This window comes from Geotrypetes seraphini, chromosome 13 (genome assembly GCF_902459505.1).
Source record: "Geotrypetes seraphini chromosome 13, aGeoSer1.1, whole genome shotgun sequence".
NCBI lineage: Eukaryota > Metazoa > Chordata > Amphibia > Gymnophiona > Dermophiidae > Geotrypetes > Geotrypetes seraphini.
Window position 1 is genome coordinate 55457671 of NC_047096.1, and position 22325 is coordinate 55479995.

Sequence of the window (22325 nt, forward strand, 5' to 3'; positions counted from 1 at the left end):
CTTGCAGAATCTATTGATTATTGTGTCATATTTTTCTATGCTTGCTCTGGACCATCTCATTTGTGATCTATTGTTATTGACTGCAATTATCAATTGCTCATCCTGTGGTTAAGGGAAGGCTAATTTAAACCTCTCAAGTGTCCAATAAGGTAATCAGGTGAGGCTACTCAGCAAGAATTGGGAAGAGAAAGTAATCCTTCCCCTTCAGACACACAGCAATTCACCAGTTTTCCTGCTGAAAATGTTGTTTCCTTTTCTCTTCAGTGTGGATTCTTTCATGAATTCTAAAATTACTTTTTTGATTGATACCACATTCAAAACATTTATATGATTCTTCTCAGGGCAGTTTCTCTAAATAAGTTAGTTTTGCACATATCATGAATGAACCTCATTCCTAAGCCAGAGTATATGGAGTATGATCTCAGTCTTTCAATTTTACTGCTAACGCTTGCCATAGTACTTGCATTTTTGCTAAAGAGGGTTGGTTTCTGACGTTAATAAGATGTAGCATATGTATAGGCAACCTATCCAGTTGTGCTTGGAATTTCTTTTTGATCTGGCCTGTGGCACCGAACATGATGGGAAATATTTCTGTATCTTTCTGCCATATTTTCTTGGTCTCAGACTCCTTCTCTTGCTACTTGACATCTTCCCTTTTCCCATGCGATTCACCAACACTTCTATAATCAATATCATTTTAGTATTTTCTCTTTTACCACTACATCTGGATTTCTTGCTTTTTTATCAGTCGGGATGGGGATGATCATATCCTCATCATTTTCCACAGTTGTCTTGGGGGTCATGATCCCATTGCTTTTTTGGTACACTGATGCTGTACTGCTTACAGTTTCCAATGAATGAGATGTGCCATTGTGTTGTGCCTTACTGTATAAAAATTTTCCACCATTAGCACTTTGTAGCCAGTCAAGAGATAAGTAACTATTTTTAGCTCTTAGAGAATCTATGTCTACTGCACCAGTTTTTTCAATGCTTGCTGTAAACCATCTCATCCATAATTTGCTGTCCTAGGCTGCAACTATCAATCACTCATCCTTAGGTTTCTATTCGCCTCTGCTCAGCCATTCATATGTCCAATGTTGATACACGAGTGGTTCTTGGAGTGGCAATTTGCCTGCTGTACTTATGTATTTGTCATTTTATTATTCCACACCTGCTGATCCAACTCCTTAAAAAGTTTTTTCTTTTCCTTTGCAAATTCTGTTGCTTCCTACCTTTTTGGTACCAATGGATTTTTCCCCTTTCCTTCTACTCATTGTAATGCTTGTCCAAGATTAATAATGTAACTAGATTTCTTCCATATTTTCCATATGGGAGATGCGCAAGCCCACATAAGCTCACCTAAGGCTAGGCATGCCTTGGCCCTGAAGTAGCCTTAGGTGGGCCTAGGCGGCCATACATGGCTCGCGGCAGATGCATACAATGTAGGCCAGCAAAATGCTAGCCTACATTGTAAGTAGACGCAACCGCTGAGCTTATCACAGCAAGCCGCCTGTCCCCCCATAAATCGCCAGCAGGAGGGATACCCAGTCCCTCCTGCCGGAACCCCTCATCCTCATAAATCGCTGGCAGGAGGGATGCTCAGTCCCTCCTGCTGGAACCACCTACCCACCCCATACAGTGCCGGCAGGAGGGATGCCCAGTCCCTCCTGCCGGAACCCCCCCCCCGAACATCATGGGCATCCCCCCCTGACAGAAGAGAATTATACAGCTATTGAGTAAGAAATATGGAAGTTTTCTTCCATATTTCAACACATTAAGTATGACAGTATCTCAATAGATACAATCTATTTCTATGAGACCCTTTCCTTCCTTCAGACTTGGCATACAGTGATTTTTTACAGATGACCTTATGGGTATTGGGGATTTTTCTTATTCACACATCTAGTTTTTCAAGGTCTTTAAGAGGTCAGTCTACAATAGCAAAGCTATATTAGAGTGCAGGACATACCAGTTGATTGCCAATATCTTGTTCCATGATGTTAATGCACTCTTCATTATCAGTTTAGTCTCCTATAATATTCCTTACTGATTTTTATCTGTCAATGATTCCTACTCAATAGTTATTCCTTTCGCCATTTCTAGATATTTACATACACCTTTTGGTTCAAATTCCTTTATCTCACAGTCATCAGTCGGAGAGATATTTTCAGTTTTGCTTAACTTTTCCTTAAGTTAAGATCATCTTTTTCTCCATGGTGGATTATTTCATGACTTCTGAGGATACTTTTTGGATTAAAACTTTTACCACATTCAGAACATATAAATATTTTTTCTCCAGCATTTATTTATTTAACAAATTTCTCAACCGCCTATTACTAGGTGGCTTACAAATAGCAATATTCATAAAATAACTAAAAACATTTATACAGTCAACAGTCAACAGTCAGTAAACTAAAAACAATTTATACAGTCAGTAAACATTTCAAGTCCTTCAGAAAGAACAATGTATCCACAGTGTTCTGTTTATAGCAATCAGAACCAGAGTAAACAAGAATCATCATTCTTTACAATTGTTCTACAAAGAGTGTAGTCTTAAGCATTTTCTTAAACTTCTGGATATCAGTGAGAGCTCTTTGTGGTTCAGTTAACTTATTCCACAGAGTTACTCCTATGATAGAGACAGCAGAAGCTCATGTATTCTCATAGTGCATTTTTGAGAAGTCCATCATCGACAGTTGCATTGCACCCTCAGATCTCAAAGTTCGAAGTGGTCAGTAGATTGCTATAACCTGCAACAGATACCACAAGTACAAGTGTCTTGAAAATAATCCGTGAGCGTACAGGTAGCCAATGGAGTTTCCTCAACCAAGATGTTATGTGTTCAAACTTTCTAATTAACTTTGCAGCAGCATTTTGTATCATTTGCAGGGCTTTCACTGTATTGTTGTAATCCCTAAATAAAGGATTTACAGTAGTCCAGTTTTGATAAGACTGTTGTCTGTACCACTATGCAGAAGTCATATGTCGACATCACTGATTTTAAACATCTTAATAATCGCAATTGGAAAAAAGCAGTTTTAACTACAGACAAAATTTGATCCTTCATGCTGAGGGTAGAGTCCAGCCAGATTCCTAAGATTTTCACTTTTCGTTGTATCGGTAAGATCTTGTCGCAAACCTTAATCTCTCTAGGCCAGGGCTGCCCAAGTCCAGTCCTCGAGATCTACCTGCAGGCTAGGTTTTCAGGATATCCACAATGAATATGCATGAGAGAGATTTGCATGCACTGCCTTCTTGGTATGCATATCTCTCTCATGCATGTTCATTGTGGATACTCTGAAAACCTGGCCTGCCAGTAGATCTCGAGGACCAGACTTGGGCAACCCTGTTCTAGGCCATTGTGGATCATCTTTTCTCCCAACCAACATAAGTTCCGATTTTGCAAGATTCAAAACCAATTTATGTCTCATCATCCACTCGTTTACACTTTTCATACATCCAGTCAATCTTTCATTCAATTCACTTTTCCAATCTTGCATTGGGAAGAAAAGTTGGATATCGTCAGCTTAAAGACGATATGCCACTCCTATATTCCGGAGCCTCTCATCTAATGATGACATATACAGATTAAAGAACAACACACTAAGTGCTGAACCTTGGGGGTACACCTATATTCATTGGCATGATACTAGATAGTTTACCATTACTTTGCACCTTAAACGTGCGGTCTTGAAAATACGAAATAAGCCATTGTAGTACAGTTCCCCCTACCTCCATATCCTTCAGAATCTGTAGCAAGATATGGTTGTCTACTGTGTCAAAGGCAGATGACACATCCAATGAAACAAACAGTATTGTTTTTGTCCATCCATCTTTTCAATTGATCTACAATAGTCACAAGTAGTGTCTCAACACTATGTCCTGTACGGAATCCAAATTGGTGACAACCAAGAATATTTTCTCTCTCAACAAATTCCTCTAGTATGGATTCTTTCATGAATTCTGAGTTCATTTCTGCGATTGAAGCTCTTACCACATTCAGTACATATAAATGGCTTCCATGCAGTGTGGATTCTTTCATGAATTTTGATATAAGACTTGTATCTGAAGTTTTTACCACATTGAGAACATTTATAAGGTTTTTCTCCAGTGTGGATTAGTTCATGAGTTCTGAGTTGACCTTTTTGTCTGAAGCTTTTACCACATGCAAAACATTTATATGGCTTTTCTCCAGTGTGGATTCTTCCATGAATACTGAGTTCACTTCTTCGACTGAAACTTTTACCACATTCAGAACATGTATATGGTTTTTCTCCAGTATGAATTCGTTCATGAATTCGGAGTTGATGTTTTCGATTGAAGTTTTTACCACATTCAGAACATGTATATGGTTTTTCTCCAGTGTGGATCCGTTCATGAATTCTGAGTGCATTTCTTTGACTGAAACTTTTACCACATTCAGAACATGTATATGGTTTTTCTCCAGTATGGATTCGTTCATGAATTCTGAATTCATTTCTTCGACTGAAACATTTACCACATTCAGAACATTGATATGGTCTTTCTCCAGTGTGGATTCGTTCATGAATTCTGAGTTGATATTTTCGATTGACGTTTTTACCACATTCAGAACATTTATAGGGTTTTTCTCCAGTGTGGATTCGTTCATGAATTCTAAGCCCATTTCTTTGACTGAAACTTTTACCACATTCAGAACATCTATATGATTTTTCTTCAGTGTGGTTTCTTTCATGAATTTTGAGTTGATCTTTTTGATTCAAGCCTGTACTACATTCAGAACATTCATATGGTTTGTTTCCAGTATGGATTGTTTCATGAATTCTGAAGTTATTTTTTTCAGCAAAGCTTTTATTACATAATGAACATTTAAATAGCTTTGCTCCCTTGAGGTTCATTTGAAGCACTAGTTTTTTGTTAATGCCAATTAATTCACATCTTCTCTGTTCAAATATCTGATTGAAGTTTTTATCATATACAGAACATGTTGATGGTTTTCTTTCATTAGGCACTTTTTGATTAATTGTGAGTTGTGATTTATTTGCAAATGATTTTTCATACTCCATACACTTGAATGACTTGTCTTGTCCGTGAAATGTGTTTTCTCCTGTCAAATTTGACTTCTCAATTAACATTTCCTCAAATGTAGTGCTCTGACAAAGTCTCTTCCTGCTGATTCTCTGATTTTGTCTGAGATTTGAGCAGTTGGTGGACTTTCTCTCTTGTTCACTACATACATTCAAGCTCTCTCCTTTAGGGGTATTTTCTTTCATGATAGCAAGTCTTAAGCTACTAATACCTCCCACACTATCAGCTGAAGGATCCAGGCTGTCTCTAGAGGTGTCTTCGTGTTTCCATTCCGCCTTCTGCTGCCCATCACACACTTTCATTCCCATATTCCTAAATCTGTTATCTGTTGGATAAAAATAAAAAGTATATATATAAATTATACAGCTATTGAGTAAGACATATATAGGCAAATATCCCCTCAGAAGTTTATAAAGTCATTTACTGGTAGACAGGTGCAGGTTCTAGACATCTCGTCCTCCCCTCCACTCTCTGCAATGATTCCCTTTACTCTGATTACACTCTCTAACCAAAAATATTATGTAAAAATTTAGAAATGTTCCACAACACATAGCAATGATCTTATTACATAGGAACTCTTGGCTCACCACTCTTTGTATCAGTTTCCTCCAACTGGTCACTATCGAGAACCTCTTCCGTTTTCAGGATCTCTACTGTGGGCTCAACGGTATAACTTTGGCTGCCTGTGTGAAGAATGAAAAAATGACTTCAGGTTTTATAGGAAAACTTAAGACATAAGAAAAGCAAAACTTGGTTAAAACTGAGATGATTAAATTTTTATGACCTCTAGAAATGTAAGTATCCTGGTGAAAGGAGTTAAGGATCCCAAGTCATTCTGAAATGAATTATGTTCTTACAATACTATGGTACTGAAAACTGCTGTGAATATGCCCTTTCTTATAGGATCCCAACTCTCTTCCTTTCCCCTGCTACTGCCAGTGGGTACATCTTCCTTTATTTTTATGCATTTTCATACAATACATCAAAGAATACTTTAAATAAAGAGCCATTTAAAAAAAATAAAGAATGGTAAACTAGATGACTACTACTACTATTAATTATTTCTATAGCGCTACCAGACACACGCAGCGCTGCACAGAGTCACAAAGAGTAAGAAAACAGACCTTGATCGAAAGAGCTTACAATCTAAACAGGCAAGACAAACAGGATGTCATGGATACAGTTAAGAGGAACGGTTAATCAGATGGCTGGGTTGGAGAGCAGAGAAGTAGGGTTAAGGATTGAAGGCTATATCAGAAAGGTGGGTTTTCAGTGTGCTTTTAAACAAAGGAAGGAGGGGCTTGATGGACAAACTCGGGTAATTTATTCCAGGCATAGAAAACAAAATATTAACTATCTAGACCTTTAATAAACAAGAAATCCTAACACCCAAGGAAGCCTCACTCCTGCCTTCTATTGCTATCAGTGTGGGTCTTCCTGCATTCCTTTCTGGATTCACTAGTTTGGCCATCTTTCCTCATTCTTCCTGTTGATCCTAGTGGCGGACATCTTTTCTCCAGCCTCTTACAGTAAGACCATTCTACCTGCCTCCTTCCAACTAGCAGCACAGAAAACAAAGCTCCCAAGCTGCTGGGTAGGTGAGAGGAAGATTTAGCATCTTGGAGCAGCACAGAGGGAAGAAGTAATGAGAGATACAAAAACTGATAAAGAATGAGACACTAGTTGTTGAAAGAAAATGAAGGAAAAAGCCAGACAGATATGGGAAAATGGTGAGGGGCAATAAGAGAAAGAGAAGGAAAGAAAGATGTAAGGAGAAAAGTAGGAATAAGGGAAACAGAGCAAACATAATATCCATACATCGAAGGTTAGATGCAGGGACCATGATTAAAACACCTCATTTTCACTATGTCTGGACCAGATAAGCTGTCTTTCTTGTAGGACATGTTGAGATCAGCTCGTATCTAGATTTAATTCAAAACTATATCACCTGTTTGATGCAGTTCCTCATAAGAGACTGTGGTGGTCCTATTTCCTCTTTCCTCAAATTTCTGAGGCTGTCCTCCAAATCTCTCTTGCCCAAATCGGAATAAAATGTCAGGCTTGACATTATGGGAGCCTATTACAGGACAAAGACAGTAAATATATATTTTAAAAAAGGGTTACCACAGGGCATGTAAGTGCTTAGAATTATGCTGTTTTCATAGGCACTGCCACTAGAATAGAGATAAAAATAGAAGGGTGTTGCTGTACTGATCATCATCAAATATTTATTCTAATACCCTGATCATTTTAATATTGAGGTAGACCATTCCTTTCCTCAAGAGCTGCAAACAGCTTTGTTGTGGATTCTGCTACTGCATAAACATAATGGAAATATCAAATTACTCACCTATAGCAGGTGTTATCCAAAGACAGCAGGCAGATATTCTTACATGTGGGTGATGTCATCCATGGAGCCCCTTTAGTCTAAATGTGTACTGTCACTTTAAGTCTTTTGAAGACTGCCCGTACTGTGCATGCGCCAATGCCTTCCCGCCCACTGTCAACTCACAGAATCATCAGTTCAGTAACAAAGCTAAGAAGCCAACTAGGGGAGGTGGGAAGGTTGTGAGAAAATCTGCCTGTTGTCCTTGGATAACACTTGCTACAGGTGAGTAACCATCCTTTATCCAAGGACAAGCAGGCAGCATATTCTCACACTAGTCTTTAAGCCCGTTACATTAACGGGTGCTAGAATATGTGTGTGTGTCTGTATTTATTTATTTCTCTCTCTCTCCTTAGCCTGTTTCTGTATTTCTTTCTTTCTGTCTTTCTTTTTTCTCAGCTGTCCACCACCACCCCTTGCCTGCTCCCCTGTGTCCACCACCACCCCTTCACTGGTCTCCTTATCCAGCAGCAGCCCTTCTCCCTTTGTTTTAACTCCCCCCCTGTCCAGCAGCACCTCTTTCCTGCTCCCCCTGTCCAGCAGGAGGCCTCTCTTTCTTTTTCTGCCCCCCCCCATCCAGAAGTAGCCTTTGTCCCTTACTTTTAACTCCCCCCTGTCCAGTAGAGAGTTGCGCGGGGACAGAAATCCCACCCGTCCCCGCCAAAATCCCACCCGTCCCCACCCGTCCCCGTGAGGAATCCCTCCGTCCCCACCCGTCCCCGTGAGGAATCCCTCCGTCCCCACCTGTCCCCGTGAGGAATCCCTCCATCCCCACCCGTCCCCGCGAGGAATCCCCTCCGTCCCCGTGAGGAATCCCCTCCGTCCCCACCCGTCCCTGCGAGGAATCCCCTCCGTCACCATCCTTCCCTATAAACTTCAGAAATAGTTATTTTATTTAATTATGCTACCTAATTAAATCTAGGCTCTGGTAGAGACCAATTTACAAATAAGCAAAGAGACTTTATTAATTTGGAAATATTAATTGGGAAGAATACATACTTTGTAAATGGGTTTCTACCAGAACCTCTAATGTAAATATAAAATATAAATACTCAGCTGATGAGAACCCACAAACTGTCAGCTGAGGACTTCCTTTGCAGTTGGCCGGAGGTCCCTTTTGCCAAGCTTGGCAGGCAGCAGTAGCGTCCCTGAGTCACAGATGCTGGCACCTCAGTGGCTCATGGATGCTGCCAGCGACTGCTGCGCTTGGTGGAGGGGAGTTCTGGCCATCTCTAGAGGAGGTCCTCTGCTGGCGGTGCTTGGGGATCCCCACCAGTCACAGCAAGGGTCAACAAATACTTCAACACTGTGGAAATAAAACCAGAAATGCATTTCCTTTTCTTTTGAACACAAAACAAAGACATCTGCCATATACATTTCCCAAAGCTAACATATTTTAGTCAATAAATTCCGTTTTTTACCTTCGTTGTCTGGAGACTTATTTTTCCATAAAGTTGGTCCCAGTTTCTTTTTTCCGCTTTCCCATCTTCTGTAAATTCTTCTGTTGCTGTCCATTGGTTCCCCCTACCATGGTCCAGCATTTATCTTTTTCTCATCTTTCGTGCCTGCCCACCAGCCTCATGCCCAACATTTCTCCTTCTATCACCCCTCTCCAACACTATGCCACATCTCTCCCTCCATTCCCTTCACCACTGTCCAATATTCCTCCCTCTCGCATCCTTTTCAATCTGTCCCATTGTTCCCTTGCCACATTTCTCACTCTCATCTTTTTCTTCCCTATCACATTCTGTACCTTCCTCCCTACGACCAAAAATTCTCCTCTTTCTTCCATTTGCCGTGTGTGTGCCGTGAGGGAGGTCTGGTGACCCAGAGTAAGAGCAGGGGTGCCCACACTTTATGGGCTTGCGAGCTACTTTATAATGACTAAGTCAAAATGATCTACCAACAATAAAATTAAAAAAAAACACAAAGCACAATGAAAGGCAGAGAAAATGTTAATTATTCATATTCTGGGTTTTTTCAAAGAGGTCACGGCAGATGACTCTATGCAATGTCACCTCGGTAACAAAATACAAAAATAGACAAATAAACCCCCTCCCTTTTTACTAAACCACAATAGTAGGTTTTAGCACAGGGAGTTACGCTGAATGCCTCGCGCTGCTCTCAATGCTCATAGGCTCCCTGCGCTAAAAAACGATATTGTGGTTTAGTAAAAGGGAGCCATAGTGCAAAATATAGACAGCAGATATAAATTCTCATAACAGACACATTTTGATCACTAAATTGAAAATAAAATCATTTTTCCTACCTTTGCTGTTTGGTGATTTCATGAGTCTCTGGTTGCACTTTCTTCTTCTGACTGTGCATCCAATCTTTCTTCCTTTCTTTCAGCCTCCTGTATGTTTCCTCTCCTCCAGACCTCATTCTCTCCCCCAACTTTTTCTTTCTGTCTCCCTGTTCCCCCTTCTTTCTGTCTCCCTGTCTGCCCCCTTTCTTTCTTTCTCCGTGCCCTCCCCCAAGCCACTCGGTTTGCTGCCACCGCCATCGGGGAATAGCCCCCAAGCCACCGCTGTCCCAAGCTTTCCCTGCAGAAGCGTCGCGCTGACCAGCATTCCGCTCCCTGACGTCAATTCTGACGTTGGAGAGGAAGTTCCGGGCCAACAAGGCATTTCTCCTCATTCCATCCAGCCTGAGCCCCATCTCTCCTTGATCCAGCATTTCCCTTCTGTGTTTGTCAGAATTACCATTCCACCTATTTTCCAGCATCACCCTTCTTTGTGTCCATCTCACCTATATCCCTATATCACCACTTTTTCAGAATCTTCATTTGTCTCTGTCCTTGTCTTTACCCCATGTTCACCATTTGTCCTTTCAATGTCTTTATCTCCCCCCCCCCACTTTTTCAGCATTACTTCTATGTCTCTATTTCACCTCCTCTTCATGTCCCCTCTGTATCTCTATCCTTATTCAGTAGGTCCTGCTTACTCTTTCTCTTCTTTGTGTCACTATCTCCATTTTCAGCTTTCCCCCCTTTTCCTTTGTTACTGCACCCGGTAGCCAGAATCTTTCCACCCTCCCTCCACTCCGGCCCAGCCCAGTATGAAATATTTCCTTTTGTTTCCCTCCCCTCTCTCTCTCTCTCTTCTCCTCCCTCACCCACGAGTCCTGCATCTGGCCCTCTCCCTTCTACCTGCACCTAGCAACACCCCCCTGCTCCGCGGCTCTCTTCAGCAACTCGTCAGCAGCGGTGATCAAGACAAGCTGCCGACATCGAGGCCTTCCCTCTACGAGTCCCGCCTTTGTGGAAAAAAGAAGTTGAAACAAGCGGGACTCGCAGAGGGTAGGCCCCGACGTCAGAAGCTTGTGTCGATCGCTGCTGCTGAGTTGCCGAAGAGAGCCGCAGAGCAGGGGATGTGGCCGGAAGCAGGTAGAAGGGAGAGGGAGATAGGAAGGCTGTAGATCTCCGGAGCATGACACCGACCCCGGCCAGGATGATTTCTTTTTCAGGCGTGCAGCTTACAAGTCCGGCGTCGCGGCGGGAAATAGCCATGCTGAGCAGTGAGCTCAGCACGTACACAGATGAAAGTCTTGCTTGCTGATTGGTCCGGCGGCACGACGGGGCGGGGCTGCCGGACCAATCAGCAAGCAAGGCTTTCATCTGTGTACGTGCTGAGCTCACTGCTCAGCATGGCTATTTTCCGCCGCGACGCCGGACTTGTAAGCTGCACGCCTGCATCGCCAGAATTTAGGTAGGCTGTTTTCATCCCCGTGGGAGTCCCGTGGGCCAGGGGGCGTCCCCGTGGGAGTCCCGTGGGTCAGGGGGGCATCCCCGTGGGAGTCCCGTGGGCCAGGGGGCGTCCCCGTGGGAGTCCCGTGGGCCAGGGGGGGAACCCGCGGGATCCCCGCGATCCCCGTTCAGACCTCTACTGTCCAGTAGTACTTTTCTCTTCCCTACTTCCCCTGTCCAAGATACTACCTGTCCCAACCAATCACACCCCTACCCCTAAAGCAAAGCAAGTTAATTTCTTGTAGCCAAGAAATCACACCCCTCCCTCCAAAGGAAAGCAAGATGTTTCTTGTCCCCAACAAATCACACCTCTTCCCCCACAATGGAAAGCAAGATTGCTCCCTGGGCCCCCTCCCCAGTACACCCACCCCTGGCCTTTATCTAATCAATGCACGATAGTTCACAGCTTCCCCAGCACACACCCTTCACCCAAAACAAACCGCAAGTATTTTTTCCTGCCCAGCAAACTAAATCGGCAATTAGTTTTGCTTACGTCGGTTGCTAGGGCTGCGAATACATTTTCTTCAATGTCGGTGCAAGGGAAAGAATCTGCCAAGTGTCCTTTACTTTCGGAGGCAGCTGGGGCAGGGCTCGCTGTAGGCTCCTTTTGTAAGTGGGGAGCCGAGCTGAAGGGAAAGCCAGCAGCTACTGCAGCGCGAGTATTCTTTTTCACAGGGAGGCTGTTATTTAGTGACACGGTTACAGCCGGCTGGAGTTTTTTTTCGGCGCTTCCCTTCCTGCCCCTTGAGGTGTCACCTCGGCTCCTCTCGATCCCCGCCAGCATCGGAAGCCTTCTCTGACGCTGGTGCGGCTCCTGAGAGGAGCCGACAGGAGAGCAGGATGTCCAGCGCTGGGGTCCATGGTGGCTCCGTGCTCCGTGCTTAGCCGCGGCGGCCTGCTAAGTGAGATAAGTCTAAACCCAGCTTTGATTATGGGTACTTGGACGATCAGGCTTTTTGATCATCCAAGTAGCCATTTAGGCTACTTTTTAGACTTTTTTTTATTTATTTATGAGCCCCTTAGTGTTAAGCGCATGGCACTGGAGCACCTACACTGAGATGCCAATTTATAATTTAACAACCTAAACCATGTCAGGTCTCGTGAACTTTAATGCAGACTTAACGTAGATTTACAAATAATTTAATGAGTTGCATTGCATTCAAAATCATGCAACTCAGTCCATTTATATTAAAATGCATTACTGCATTATGTACTGTGATTTGTACCAACCCACCAACAATATAAAAACTCCATGGCTAAGTCAAACTTTACCGCTCTCGTCAGTCATGTTCCCCAGCCCATTCAGTAATGCAGATTTCTCAATCCCATGACACCCTAGAATGAAGATGCTTTCAGGCCTAATCCCACCCCCTGAACACCCACCTCCTTCAGGTGCCCCCCTCCATCTCCACAGGGAAACAGACAGTAAAAGGAGGAGAGAGGATAACAGCCTCTTACCCACCAGCAGTGAACTCCTAAATGGTCCCAGATGATCTTAGTAAAGATGTGCAGGAGGAGTTTTATACTTACTTATTACAGAAGGCTGAGTCAGTTCAGAAGTCTCTAATCCAAGATGATCCATGTAGGGGAGATCTTCTTCTTGTTTAACACTCAGTGTGAAAACAGATGTTACCACTGGAAGGCCTGCTGTAAGAAAACAGGTCAAGAAGGCTTCACCAAGGATCTGATAATATTAAATTAGGAAATGGATTTTAAGTCTCCAAATGCCTGATGTCAATGACCCATCTCTTGAGATTTGAAAATACAGAGCCCTCTAAATCCCAAATCCAAATCATCTACTTACTCTTGGTGGGATCATTCAGGTTTTCTTTTTCCTCCCATTCAAAATGTTGAGTGAAATATTTTTCATCTTCCTTTCTAATCTTGAATATAACATCAGGATTAACAATTAAGCAACCTGTCAATAAGAAGTAGGAAAATGACATTTTACTTATAATCTCATCTATGGTATCTGGCTACTATCACATTGCACAGTACAGCTGACTAGTGTGTAGTTAAAATGTCCTGCTGTTAGGAAGTAGGCAGCATTCTGAGGAAGGGGGAGCATAATGTGGAAAGATGGGCTTCACCTTAATCAGGGCGGAACCAGGATATACAAAAAAGGAAACAGAGCTACTTTTAAATTAGAAACTGGATTAGGGGGGGTGGGAGGAGGTTGACAGTCACCCAGCAGTGAATAAGATATCTCTGAAAGATAATCTCAAAATAAAGATTAGGGCATCTTGATAGAGGCATGAACAAGTCAGGAGCCCAACCCCACCCCATTCCTGCCCCTAATCCCGCCCTGGCCGCGCCCCCACTGCTTACTCTGGTAGGGCAGGAGGGCATCCAAGCAAGCTTTTCAAAACCTCAAAAGGAGGACATATCCAGGGAAATCTGGACTCTAGTAGAACCACCTTGAAATTGTGGTTCTCAGCAAGAAATCTGGGAGGCAAGTCCTCCCTCTGGTCTTCTGTGCCAAATTCTTGTTGTATAGAAAAGGGAGATAGACTGTAGCTGGTCCTGTATGAAGCCTCCAGTTTAAGTACAGAGCCTGCAGTAATGAGCTGTTTCACTGGCTCTTGGAATGACATCAGAATCCAGGTTCTACATTTCAGATGCTCATGGGACATTGGGATTTTTCCATTGCTGATTACATACTGTGCCTGTACAGTAGATGATAGAGAAGGCATATTGACCTCGTGAGATGAGGATGTCATGAATCTCCTTAATGATCTTCTTATACAGCTCCTTCTGCCATTCTCCCAGAATGTCCCACTCCACTTCCAAGAAATAAGCAGCAACATCCTTGAATGTGATTGATGCCTAGAATAGCAGAGAGGACACAAATTATGATGTTTATGTAATAGACTTTGCTATATGACCCCTGTCAATAAAATCAAATTTCCAGTATATTATATGGTATAAAGGGAACTCTGTTCCCTTAAATCTGCAATATTTTAAGCACAGAAACTCTAGGGGTATTCACAAATTTAAATTAGCCTACCCTTCTATTAGGGGAATCAAAGCTTTAGGTAGGATCTATCATTCTTTGGCATTCTCCTTTGTAAAAATCTGGAATGATCTTCCTACAGAAATTAGACTCCTTCCTTCTCTGATAATCTTTCGGAAAACTTTAAAGACTTATCTATTTCAGAAATCTTTAACTGATAAATAAGGGATTGCATTGATGACTTCCTTGTCCAATTATTCACTTTCCTTGTCCTTTTAGTAACTTTTTGTGAACCGTATCGAGCCCCATAGTCAGGATGACTCGGTATACAAAACTAAGGGCCTGTTTTACAAAGCCGCATGGTAACAGCCCCGAAGCCCATAGAGATTTAAAGGGCTTCGGGGCTGTTGCCATGTGGCTTTGTAAAACAGGCCCTAAGAGGTTTGGATTGGAAATCTCTCACGTTGCTTTAATTGGGCAGATCTGTGTTGTTCCACTTAGACTCATTTGATATCATTTTAGCTTTAAGAAGCAATTTTTTCTATGCCTATTCTTGTTATTAGTCCTTTGTTAGCAAGTATTCAAGCATATCTATATTAATATGTATTTCACCAAAATGTGGAAGCATTGTTATTATTATATATTTCATAATGAAAAGAGTAAAATAAATAAATAAGAACATAAGAACTCTTGACAGGGAGAGCACCTCTATAACTATTTTTATCTACTCATGTCATTTCAATGACCTGGACCTGAGACTACAGAGCAGGTCACTGAAACAACATAGTGGCCAAAGAGGAAGAGCAGTAGCCATCAGGGACCATGGCCATGCAGCCAGCAGAATCATGCATGGGGTCTTGGAAAATGTACAGACAGCTGATTTCCAGATACATGTAACAAGGAAGGACATGTAACAGAAGGAACATGTTAAGAATATTTATTAATCCAAACATGACAAAGGTCATGTTGTGAAAAACAGGTTATCAACAGCAGTGAAATGATACATTAAGATGACAATTGTCAGGAAATATATAGACAACTGTGACTACTGTGACAGAACATGACATCGCATGTGAAAGGTAATGCGAGAAGATACCACTTTCAATTAAGCAATACAGACATGAACAGCTAGACAGCCAAATTTTATTATAATAGCCTACTCGGCCAGGCCAGCCAACTAGAGGACATCTACTGTAACTTTTTAAGGCATTTACAACCACAAAAACATCAAATTAAAAATGTCCAACCCAAGCCATTTAGATATGGGAGGGGTCAGCATTGTAATGGACTGGCCATACAGAGCCGTAGGGCATCTTAGAGGACACTGCTGTGAAATTCACATAAAGACTGCTAGATGTTCATCTCACAATACCCCACTTATGGTGTATGGTGAGCCCTCCAAAACAACCCCCAAACACCTGCTTGCTGCTCTACTAAGCTTCCCTATACCAAATTCTGCTGTTCTAGCGACAGGTATATAGATCTTTGAGGAGAGGGATGGGTTCAGTAACCTCTTGAGGGAGTGGTGGGGGGGGGGGGGTCATACCTTCATGCAACCAGTGGTCATCTGGTCAGTTTGTGTATCTTTGTGGCACTTAAGAACATAAGACTAGCCTTACTGGGTCAGACCAATGGTCCATTAAGCCCAGTAGCCCATTCTCACAGTGGCCAATCCAGGTCACTAGTACCTGGCCAAAACCCAAGGAGTAGCGCTGGTTGTCTTAAGTTCTGTCCAGGACCTTCTGGGAAAGGTTCATCGCCACAAAACATTCAAGTTTAAACATGCCCTAAGCCTGCCCATAACATGCCTCCCAACAGGCCCCCTTGAAGATCGGATGCTCAGCAGCAAGGACACCTCGCAAGATGTCCAGAAAGATGATTTTGAAAATTGGGACGTGGATGTCATAGCGATTAGGATGGCCACATGCCAACTTATGATTTTTGGACATCTTTATTGTTTGATTATGAACCTGAACCTGCACCCACCCTTGTATATAGGAGGACAGAGAATAATTTCTTGCCATATCAGAAACCAAGGCAGACATTTCCCTACTTTTTTTCCTCTGAATTCTTCTGCTGCTACTCCTGCTGGGATGTATTCAGGTTGGAGATTTCCCTGTTCCTGGAAAGATGATTAAACCAGAGGAGAAGAGACTGATCCCAAGTCTCAGATAAATTCCTTCCTCTCATAAGAACATAAGAATTGCCATTCTGGGACAAATACGCAAATATGGCTGGGAGGTGTTACCTCATGCTCCCTACATTACAGACATGAGTCCACCAGACTTGGACCTTTTTCCAAAGTTGAAACAACCTATACGTGGACATCATTTTGCATCTCTGGAATAGCTTTCTTCTGCCAGTACCCGAGCCATTCGGCAACTGAACAAAAACGATGTCTTGGATGGAATAATGAAGCTTAGGACTTGGTCACTGCAAAGCAGGGAGACTATATTGAAGGATTGTAAAGAAATACTTGAAAAAAAAAAATAAAACATGTAAATTAAAAAAAATTAGTGTGCATTATTTATGAAATGACCTTCGTAAATGCATGAACCAATATATGAAAATTCTTGTTCTCAAAAAAATGTCTGACTGAGCAAAGTAACCTAAGGGCATAAAAGCCCTTTCTCATGATCTCTGATATTTGTTCATTAAAGGTGAGATGAGAATCGACCCAAACTCCAAAATATTTAAATTTTGTTACAACATTAATAGTACCTTTAAAACATATAGGAATATCTGATATCCAGACCTAAACCTTCTATCCAACATGCTTGCTGATGTTCAATGAAAGTTTATTCATGTCCGCCATAGCAAACAATTTTAAATAATATTAAGATTTTTACTAATCGAGTCAACCTTAATCAACAGCAAGATATCATCAGTGTAACAGTAAACCCTAACCCCTAATTCCTCAATAATTGTCAATAAAGGAACAAGAAATAAATATATACAGTCAAACCTTGGTTTGCGAGCGTAATTCGTTCCAGAAGCATGCTTGTAATCAAAAGCACTCGTATAGCAAAGCAAATTTCTCCACAACCCCAAAACTTTAGTTCAAAATACTATACGTACTTGTATTGCAAGACCTCATTAATTTAGAACAGTCACTACACTCTTGCAGCGTCCGAGAGAGAAGAACCATCGGCTCAGTTGTGATGTGTGTATACTGTATGTACTTGTATTGCAAGACATTGCTTGTATATCAAGTTAACATTTAATCAAATGTTTTGCTTGTCTTGCAAAAACACTTGCAAACCAAGTTACTTGCAATCCAAGGTTTTACTGTATATATAAAATAATATACGTATATATATTAAATAATACCGGTGACAGTGCCGAACCTTGTGGAACTCCACATATTAAATTAAAAGTCAAAGAGATGGATTTTAAAGTAATCACAGAGAATGTTATTTTAGAGAGAAAAGAGCTAAACCAGGATAACACATTAATGCTTAGGCCAATATTTCTCAGTCTTTCAATAAGCAATTGATGATCAACTAAATCAAATGCCGGGACTAGATCTAATGAAATAGCTAACACCAAAGATCCATTATCTAATGTCTCTAAAACATCATTGATGAAACAACATAGGATAGTTTCTGTGCTATGATGCATACCAAATCCAGCTTGTTTTGGATATAACACATTTGATTTTTCCAGCAATGATGTTAACTATGTAAGAACAATATGTTTGATAATTTTGCTAGAAGGCATAAGTTGGAAATGGGTCTGTAGCTCTGAGGCAATTCTATATCCAATTTACCTACTCTCTCCGGCCAGCAGGCCCACCTCTTCAAAATGGTGGGCCTTCTCCTCCCTGGGGAGAGGCCTAAGGCCTTGATTGGCCCAGGTTGTTTAAGGCCCCTCTTATGGGTGGGGCCTTAGATGTCTGGGCAAATGAGAGCATCTAATTGGCATCTGATTGGCCCAGGTGGTTTAAGGCTCAGCTGTTTGGGGCAGGAAGAATTTATTCTTTTTTTTAATGGGCACAGATGATATGTGAGTGATACACACTATGACAGGGTGAAGTTCCTGTCATGGGCCAGTAGGGTGAAGCTTTAACAACAGATAGAAGGACCTAATCTGTATAAGATCCTGCAAAGGCCCCTAGGAGCTGTCCACTGATCCAGAGTGAAGTAGGGTGTTGAAAAGAAGAGCTCCAGCATAGAGAGCTGAGAACAAGAGCTCCTTTGGGAGCCAGGTGACCCTTGAGGGGAGAAATGCTGGCTTCAGCCTAACCCTCAGTAAGCCTGCTTTAGACCAGCCTTTCCAGTGGAGCTTGGAGTCCAGGACCGGCAATGGCCCCACAAGCAGCAAGAAGAGTTTGAATTCCTAGGCTGATGGGGATTGGCAAGTGACTGGTGCAGAGATTGGTAAATGGTACCAAAAGCTGCCGGAAGACACGGAGGGCCAATGAAGGGTTGGGGGAGGACCCAGTGGTGACCAGGAAGAGCTGAAGGGACCTGGTCAGGTGTTCTAACAGAATACGTGAGTGTTGTTGTTTCAGCAGAGCCCAGGGATACAGGAAGGAAGACTAGAAGTACCTTGAGGTGATGAGTGTGACAGATAATGACAGCTCAGCCCGACCAAATTTTGTGGCAGTGGTAGGATTTTGAAACCACCAATCACAATTGGGAGTGGTGGGATTTGAAACTGCCCAGCACATTTGGAGTAATGGGATCCTAAAACTGCTTGAAAGGAATCCTGGAAGAACAGACAACCCCAGGTGAGGAGGGTGGCTTTAGGGGAGGAGGAGGCCACAAGGGGCCCATTGAGGAGGCCACAGGAGTCCTCAGTACAAGGGGAGGGGGCTTGGTTTGTGAAGACTAAGGAGACTGGCTCCACCTTAGAGAGAGAACTGCAGTCAGTTAGAGCTGGACATGCAGGATTTTTTTCTCTTTTTATGTCTGAGGGGTGTGAACATCAGCCCTTTTGGGGGGATGTGAGTGTGACAGGCTGAAGTTCCTCTCAAGTTCCTGTCACATGTCAGCAGGGGGAAGCCTTACCAGCAGTTAGAAGAAACTAATCTACATTAGATCCTGCAAAGGCCTCTGGGAGCTGGCCACTCACCCTGAGTGAAGTAGGGTGTTAAAAAGGAGAGATCCAGAACAGAGAGCTGAGAAGAACAAGAGCCAGGCAACCCTCGAGGGGAGAAATGCTGGCTTTGGCCTAACTCTCGATAAGCCTGCTTTAAACTGGCCTGTCTGGTAGAGCTTGGAATCCAGGAGGGGCTTAAGCTTGACGACCAGCAGAGAGCCTGGTGGATCTGTGAGTGACCAGGACAATAAGTGACTGGGAGAGTCCTCATGGAGAAATGACTAAGCGACTAGGAGTGGGTCTGGAAGAAGGAGTAGCCGGAGGACCCAGCAGAGCTTAGGGTCCAGCGCAGACTCAAGCTTGACAACCTGCTATCTTCTTCTATATAAAGTGAGAGGGCTGAGCCAGGAGAGAGTAGGCATCCCTCCTGCCGATGATCTTCACAGGGGGGGGGAGAGAATAGGGAGTGTGGAGGGCTCCAGGTGGCCACAATCTTCGTGGGGGGGGGGGGGGGGGAATATGGAGGAGTCCAGGTTTCTGAGGCAGGAGGGAATGGACACAGTGAATTTAGTGCACCAGGGCATGAATGCCTGATGGTAGTAGATGTATATGTCCACCTCATCGATGCTGCTATCTCCACTTCCACAGTTACTACCCCGCCCAGGCTCATGATTTGCCCATGTCCCTCTCAATCATACTCTTACCCTAGATTCAAAGTCACATCTTGCCCAGGATTATGCCTGTCATCCTCCTCCCCAGATTCACTTCTCCCTCCGCATCTTAGACCTCCTTTAAGTCTCACCCATAGTTTCTCCTGTACATGTTCAACCTCAGCAGAGCTGCAAGAGGTGAGGAAAGAACAGAAGTGAGAAGCATCCAGCAACAGGGTAAAGAGAAAAAGACTGATGTTTACCTGCTTCTGGAAGCAAGCAGAGACACCCCCAAGGGCAATAAGAAATCCCTGTGAGTGGCAGTGGCTGCTTGAGAAGTTGCGTGCAGACATTACGTCCGACTACAAAATATACCGAAGGGAAATGAAAACTCTGCTATTTAAAACATTTATAAAGAAAAACTAAAACTTCTCCTTATTGCTCCCAATCATTAAATTTTCCAAATAATCTCTCAACCATGTGGGGAGAGTGTGGCAAAATGGTTAAAGCTACAGCCCCAGCACCTTGGGGTTGTGGGTTCAAACCCACGCTGCTCCTTGTGACCCTGGACAAGTCACTTAATCCCCCCATTGCTCCAGGTATATTAGATAGATTGTGAGCCTGCCGGGACAGACAGGGAAAAATGCTTGAGTACCTAAATAAACTCATGTAAACCATTCTGAGCTCTCCTGGGAGAACAGTAGAGAAAATTGAATAAATAAATAAATAAATAAAATGTATTGTTCCCAATCCTGTAATTTTCCAAGCAATCTCTCAACCCTGTAATTAGCACTGTTTCCTGTCACCTTCCTGGAAATGTCCAGTTATCTTCTTCTGTAATTCACCTTGAACTGCAAGGTATAAGTGGAATAGAAGTCACTAATGTAACGTAATAGGAAGCGGCAAAGGCTGCTGAAATAAATAGTGCTTACCAAATTACAGCGGGGCTGGGTAGCTTGCTTTAGGAGAGACAGCAAACAGTGCAGCCAATTTCTGCTGTTCTGTCTCCGGCCATATGAAAGTGCAGGCTTGCTGCTTTGTTTTGTGGCCTTAAACGACCTAGCATGTGTGTATGAGATAGAAAGAACAAGTTCTTACCTGATCAGCAGCCATTTCCTTCTGAATTAGATGCAGGCTGGAGATTTCCCTCTTCCTGGAAAGGAGGAGGCAGATCAGATTCCTGAAGGTCTCAAATCAAGTTCCTCCTCTCTCCCTGTGTAGCTCTAGGACTGGGTCTTGCAGGATTTTGAGTCCTGGAAGTCAGACATTTTCTTTTATCTTTGCAGTCCTGCAGAGGAAGAGGAAGCATCTGAGCATGTCCAAAGCCTCTCAGTGATGTCATGCTGAGGGATTCTGAATTCTTAAGGTGGATCTGCACAGATACGAGAGATTTGCAGTGTGTTCCAGGCAGAGGAGCAAGTCAAATACTGTAATTGATTTAGATTAGAAAACAACAGAAAAAGAAGCAAAGCTGCAAATTCCAAGATCAGCACCAAAACAGGAAAAATTAATAAATCCAAATCTATGCTGGATCAAAGGCATTACTGACACATACTGTGGCTGCTGGAAAATATAAGACTCGTGCAAGAGCCTTAAATAGATGAGTTATTACATGTGGAGATATGGCAGTTCTATAACCCGCCATTAAGTGACAAGTGCCTATGAGTAAAAGTCTATCAGGTAGTGCCTAAGTGCCACAGCAGCTATCTGCAAGGGGGGCATACACCTGGACAGAACATGAGCAGCAGGCCATTGGCAGGGCAGTTAAGTGCATAGATTATAGACTACCTTAAATGACTTGCGTCACTTGGTATACTTAGGTGTGCCAACTTACACTCCTGCCTTTGACAGGGTGTGCCTAAACATGGATATACCAATCCAACCTTATAAGATGTTACCAAATTGGCGCTAAGCCTGCATTTGGATGCCTGATTTGTAGAATTACCCTTTTTTCCCTTCATTCTATAAACGTGCCTTCACAATTTTATACTTAGAACGCAAAGTTGTACATGCAAGTTATAGAAGGTCAGTTACACATATAACTAAATTTAATAACTGCTAACTTGCTGAAATTGCAGTTAATTGGCTCTCATTGGCACTGAGTAGCTTGTAACTACCATTATAGAATTTACACTTAGTACGTATCAACCTGGTGCCTAACTTTAGGTAAACTGCAAAGAATTACCCTCTTTGTGGGGGGTTTTTCTGAGAGTTCGTGAACAATTTTATTTATTATTTATTATAAAAGTTTGATATACAGCAATGACACAGCAGCTGAAGTGATCAATGACTAGTGGGCAACTGATGGGATTTTAAAATTTATTATTTATTTATTTATTCAGTTTTCTATAATGTTCTCCCAAGGGACCTCAGAATGGTTTACATTCATTTATTCAGGTCCTCAAGCAGTTCGCGGTCTGTCCCGATGGGCTCACAATCTATCTAATGTACCTGGGGCAATGGGGGATTAAGTGACTT

General features: G+C 42.6%; 1 protein-coding gene across 1 annotated transcript; it reads right to left on the minus strand.

The window, feature by feature from the left end:
* Positions 1–1824: 1824 nt before the first annotated feature.
* Positions 1825–21141, minus strand: LOC117347824 (zinc finger protein 2 homolog). Its single transcript, XM_033919232.1, has 7 exons — positions 20946–21141; positions 13901–14027; positions 13006–13119; positions 12732–12848; positions 7016–7144; positions 5655–5750; positions 1825–5392 (listed from the first exon to the last, which is right to left on the minus strand). The coding sequence occupies exons 1-7, from the start codon at positions 20958–20960 to the stop codon at positions 3927–3929; spliced, it is 2064 nt and encodes a 687-aa protein (XP_033775123.1). The 5' UTR covers positions 20961–21141; the 3' UTR covers positions 1825–3926.
* Positions 21142–22325: the final 1184 nt, after the last annotated feature.

Coding starts and splice junctions, on each gene's coding strand:
- LOC117347824 (XM_033919232.1), bottom strand. Junction 5,751..7,015: donor TGAGGAACTGCATCAAACAG/GTGATATAGTTT, acceptor TTCTTCACACAG/GCAGCCAAAGTTATACCGTT. Junction 5,393..5,654: donor GGAAACTGATACAAAGAGTG/GTGAGCCAAGAG, acceptor TTTATCCAACAG/ATAACAGATTTAGGAATATG.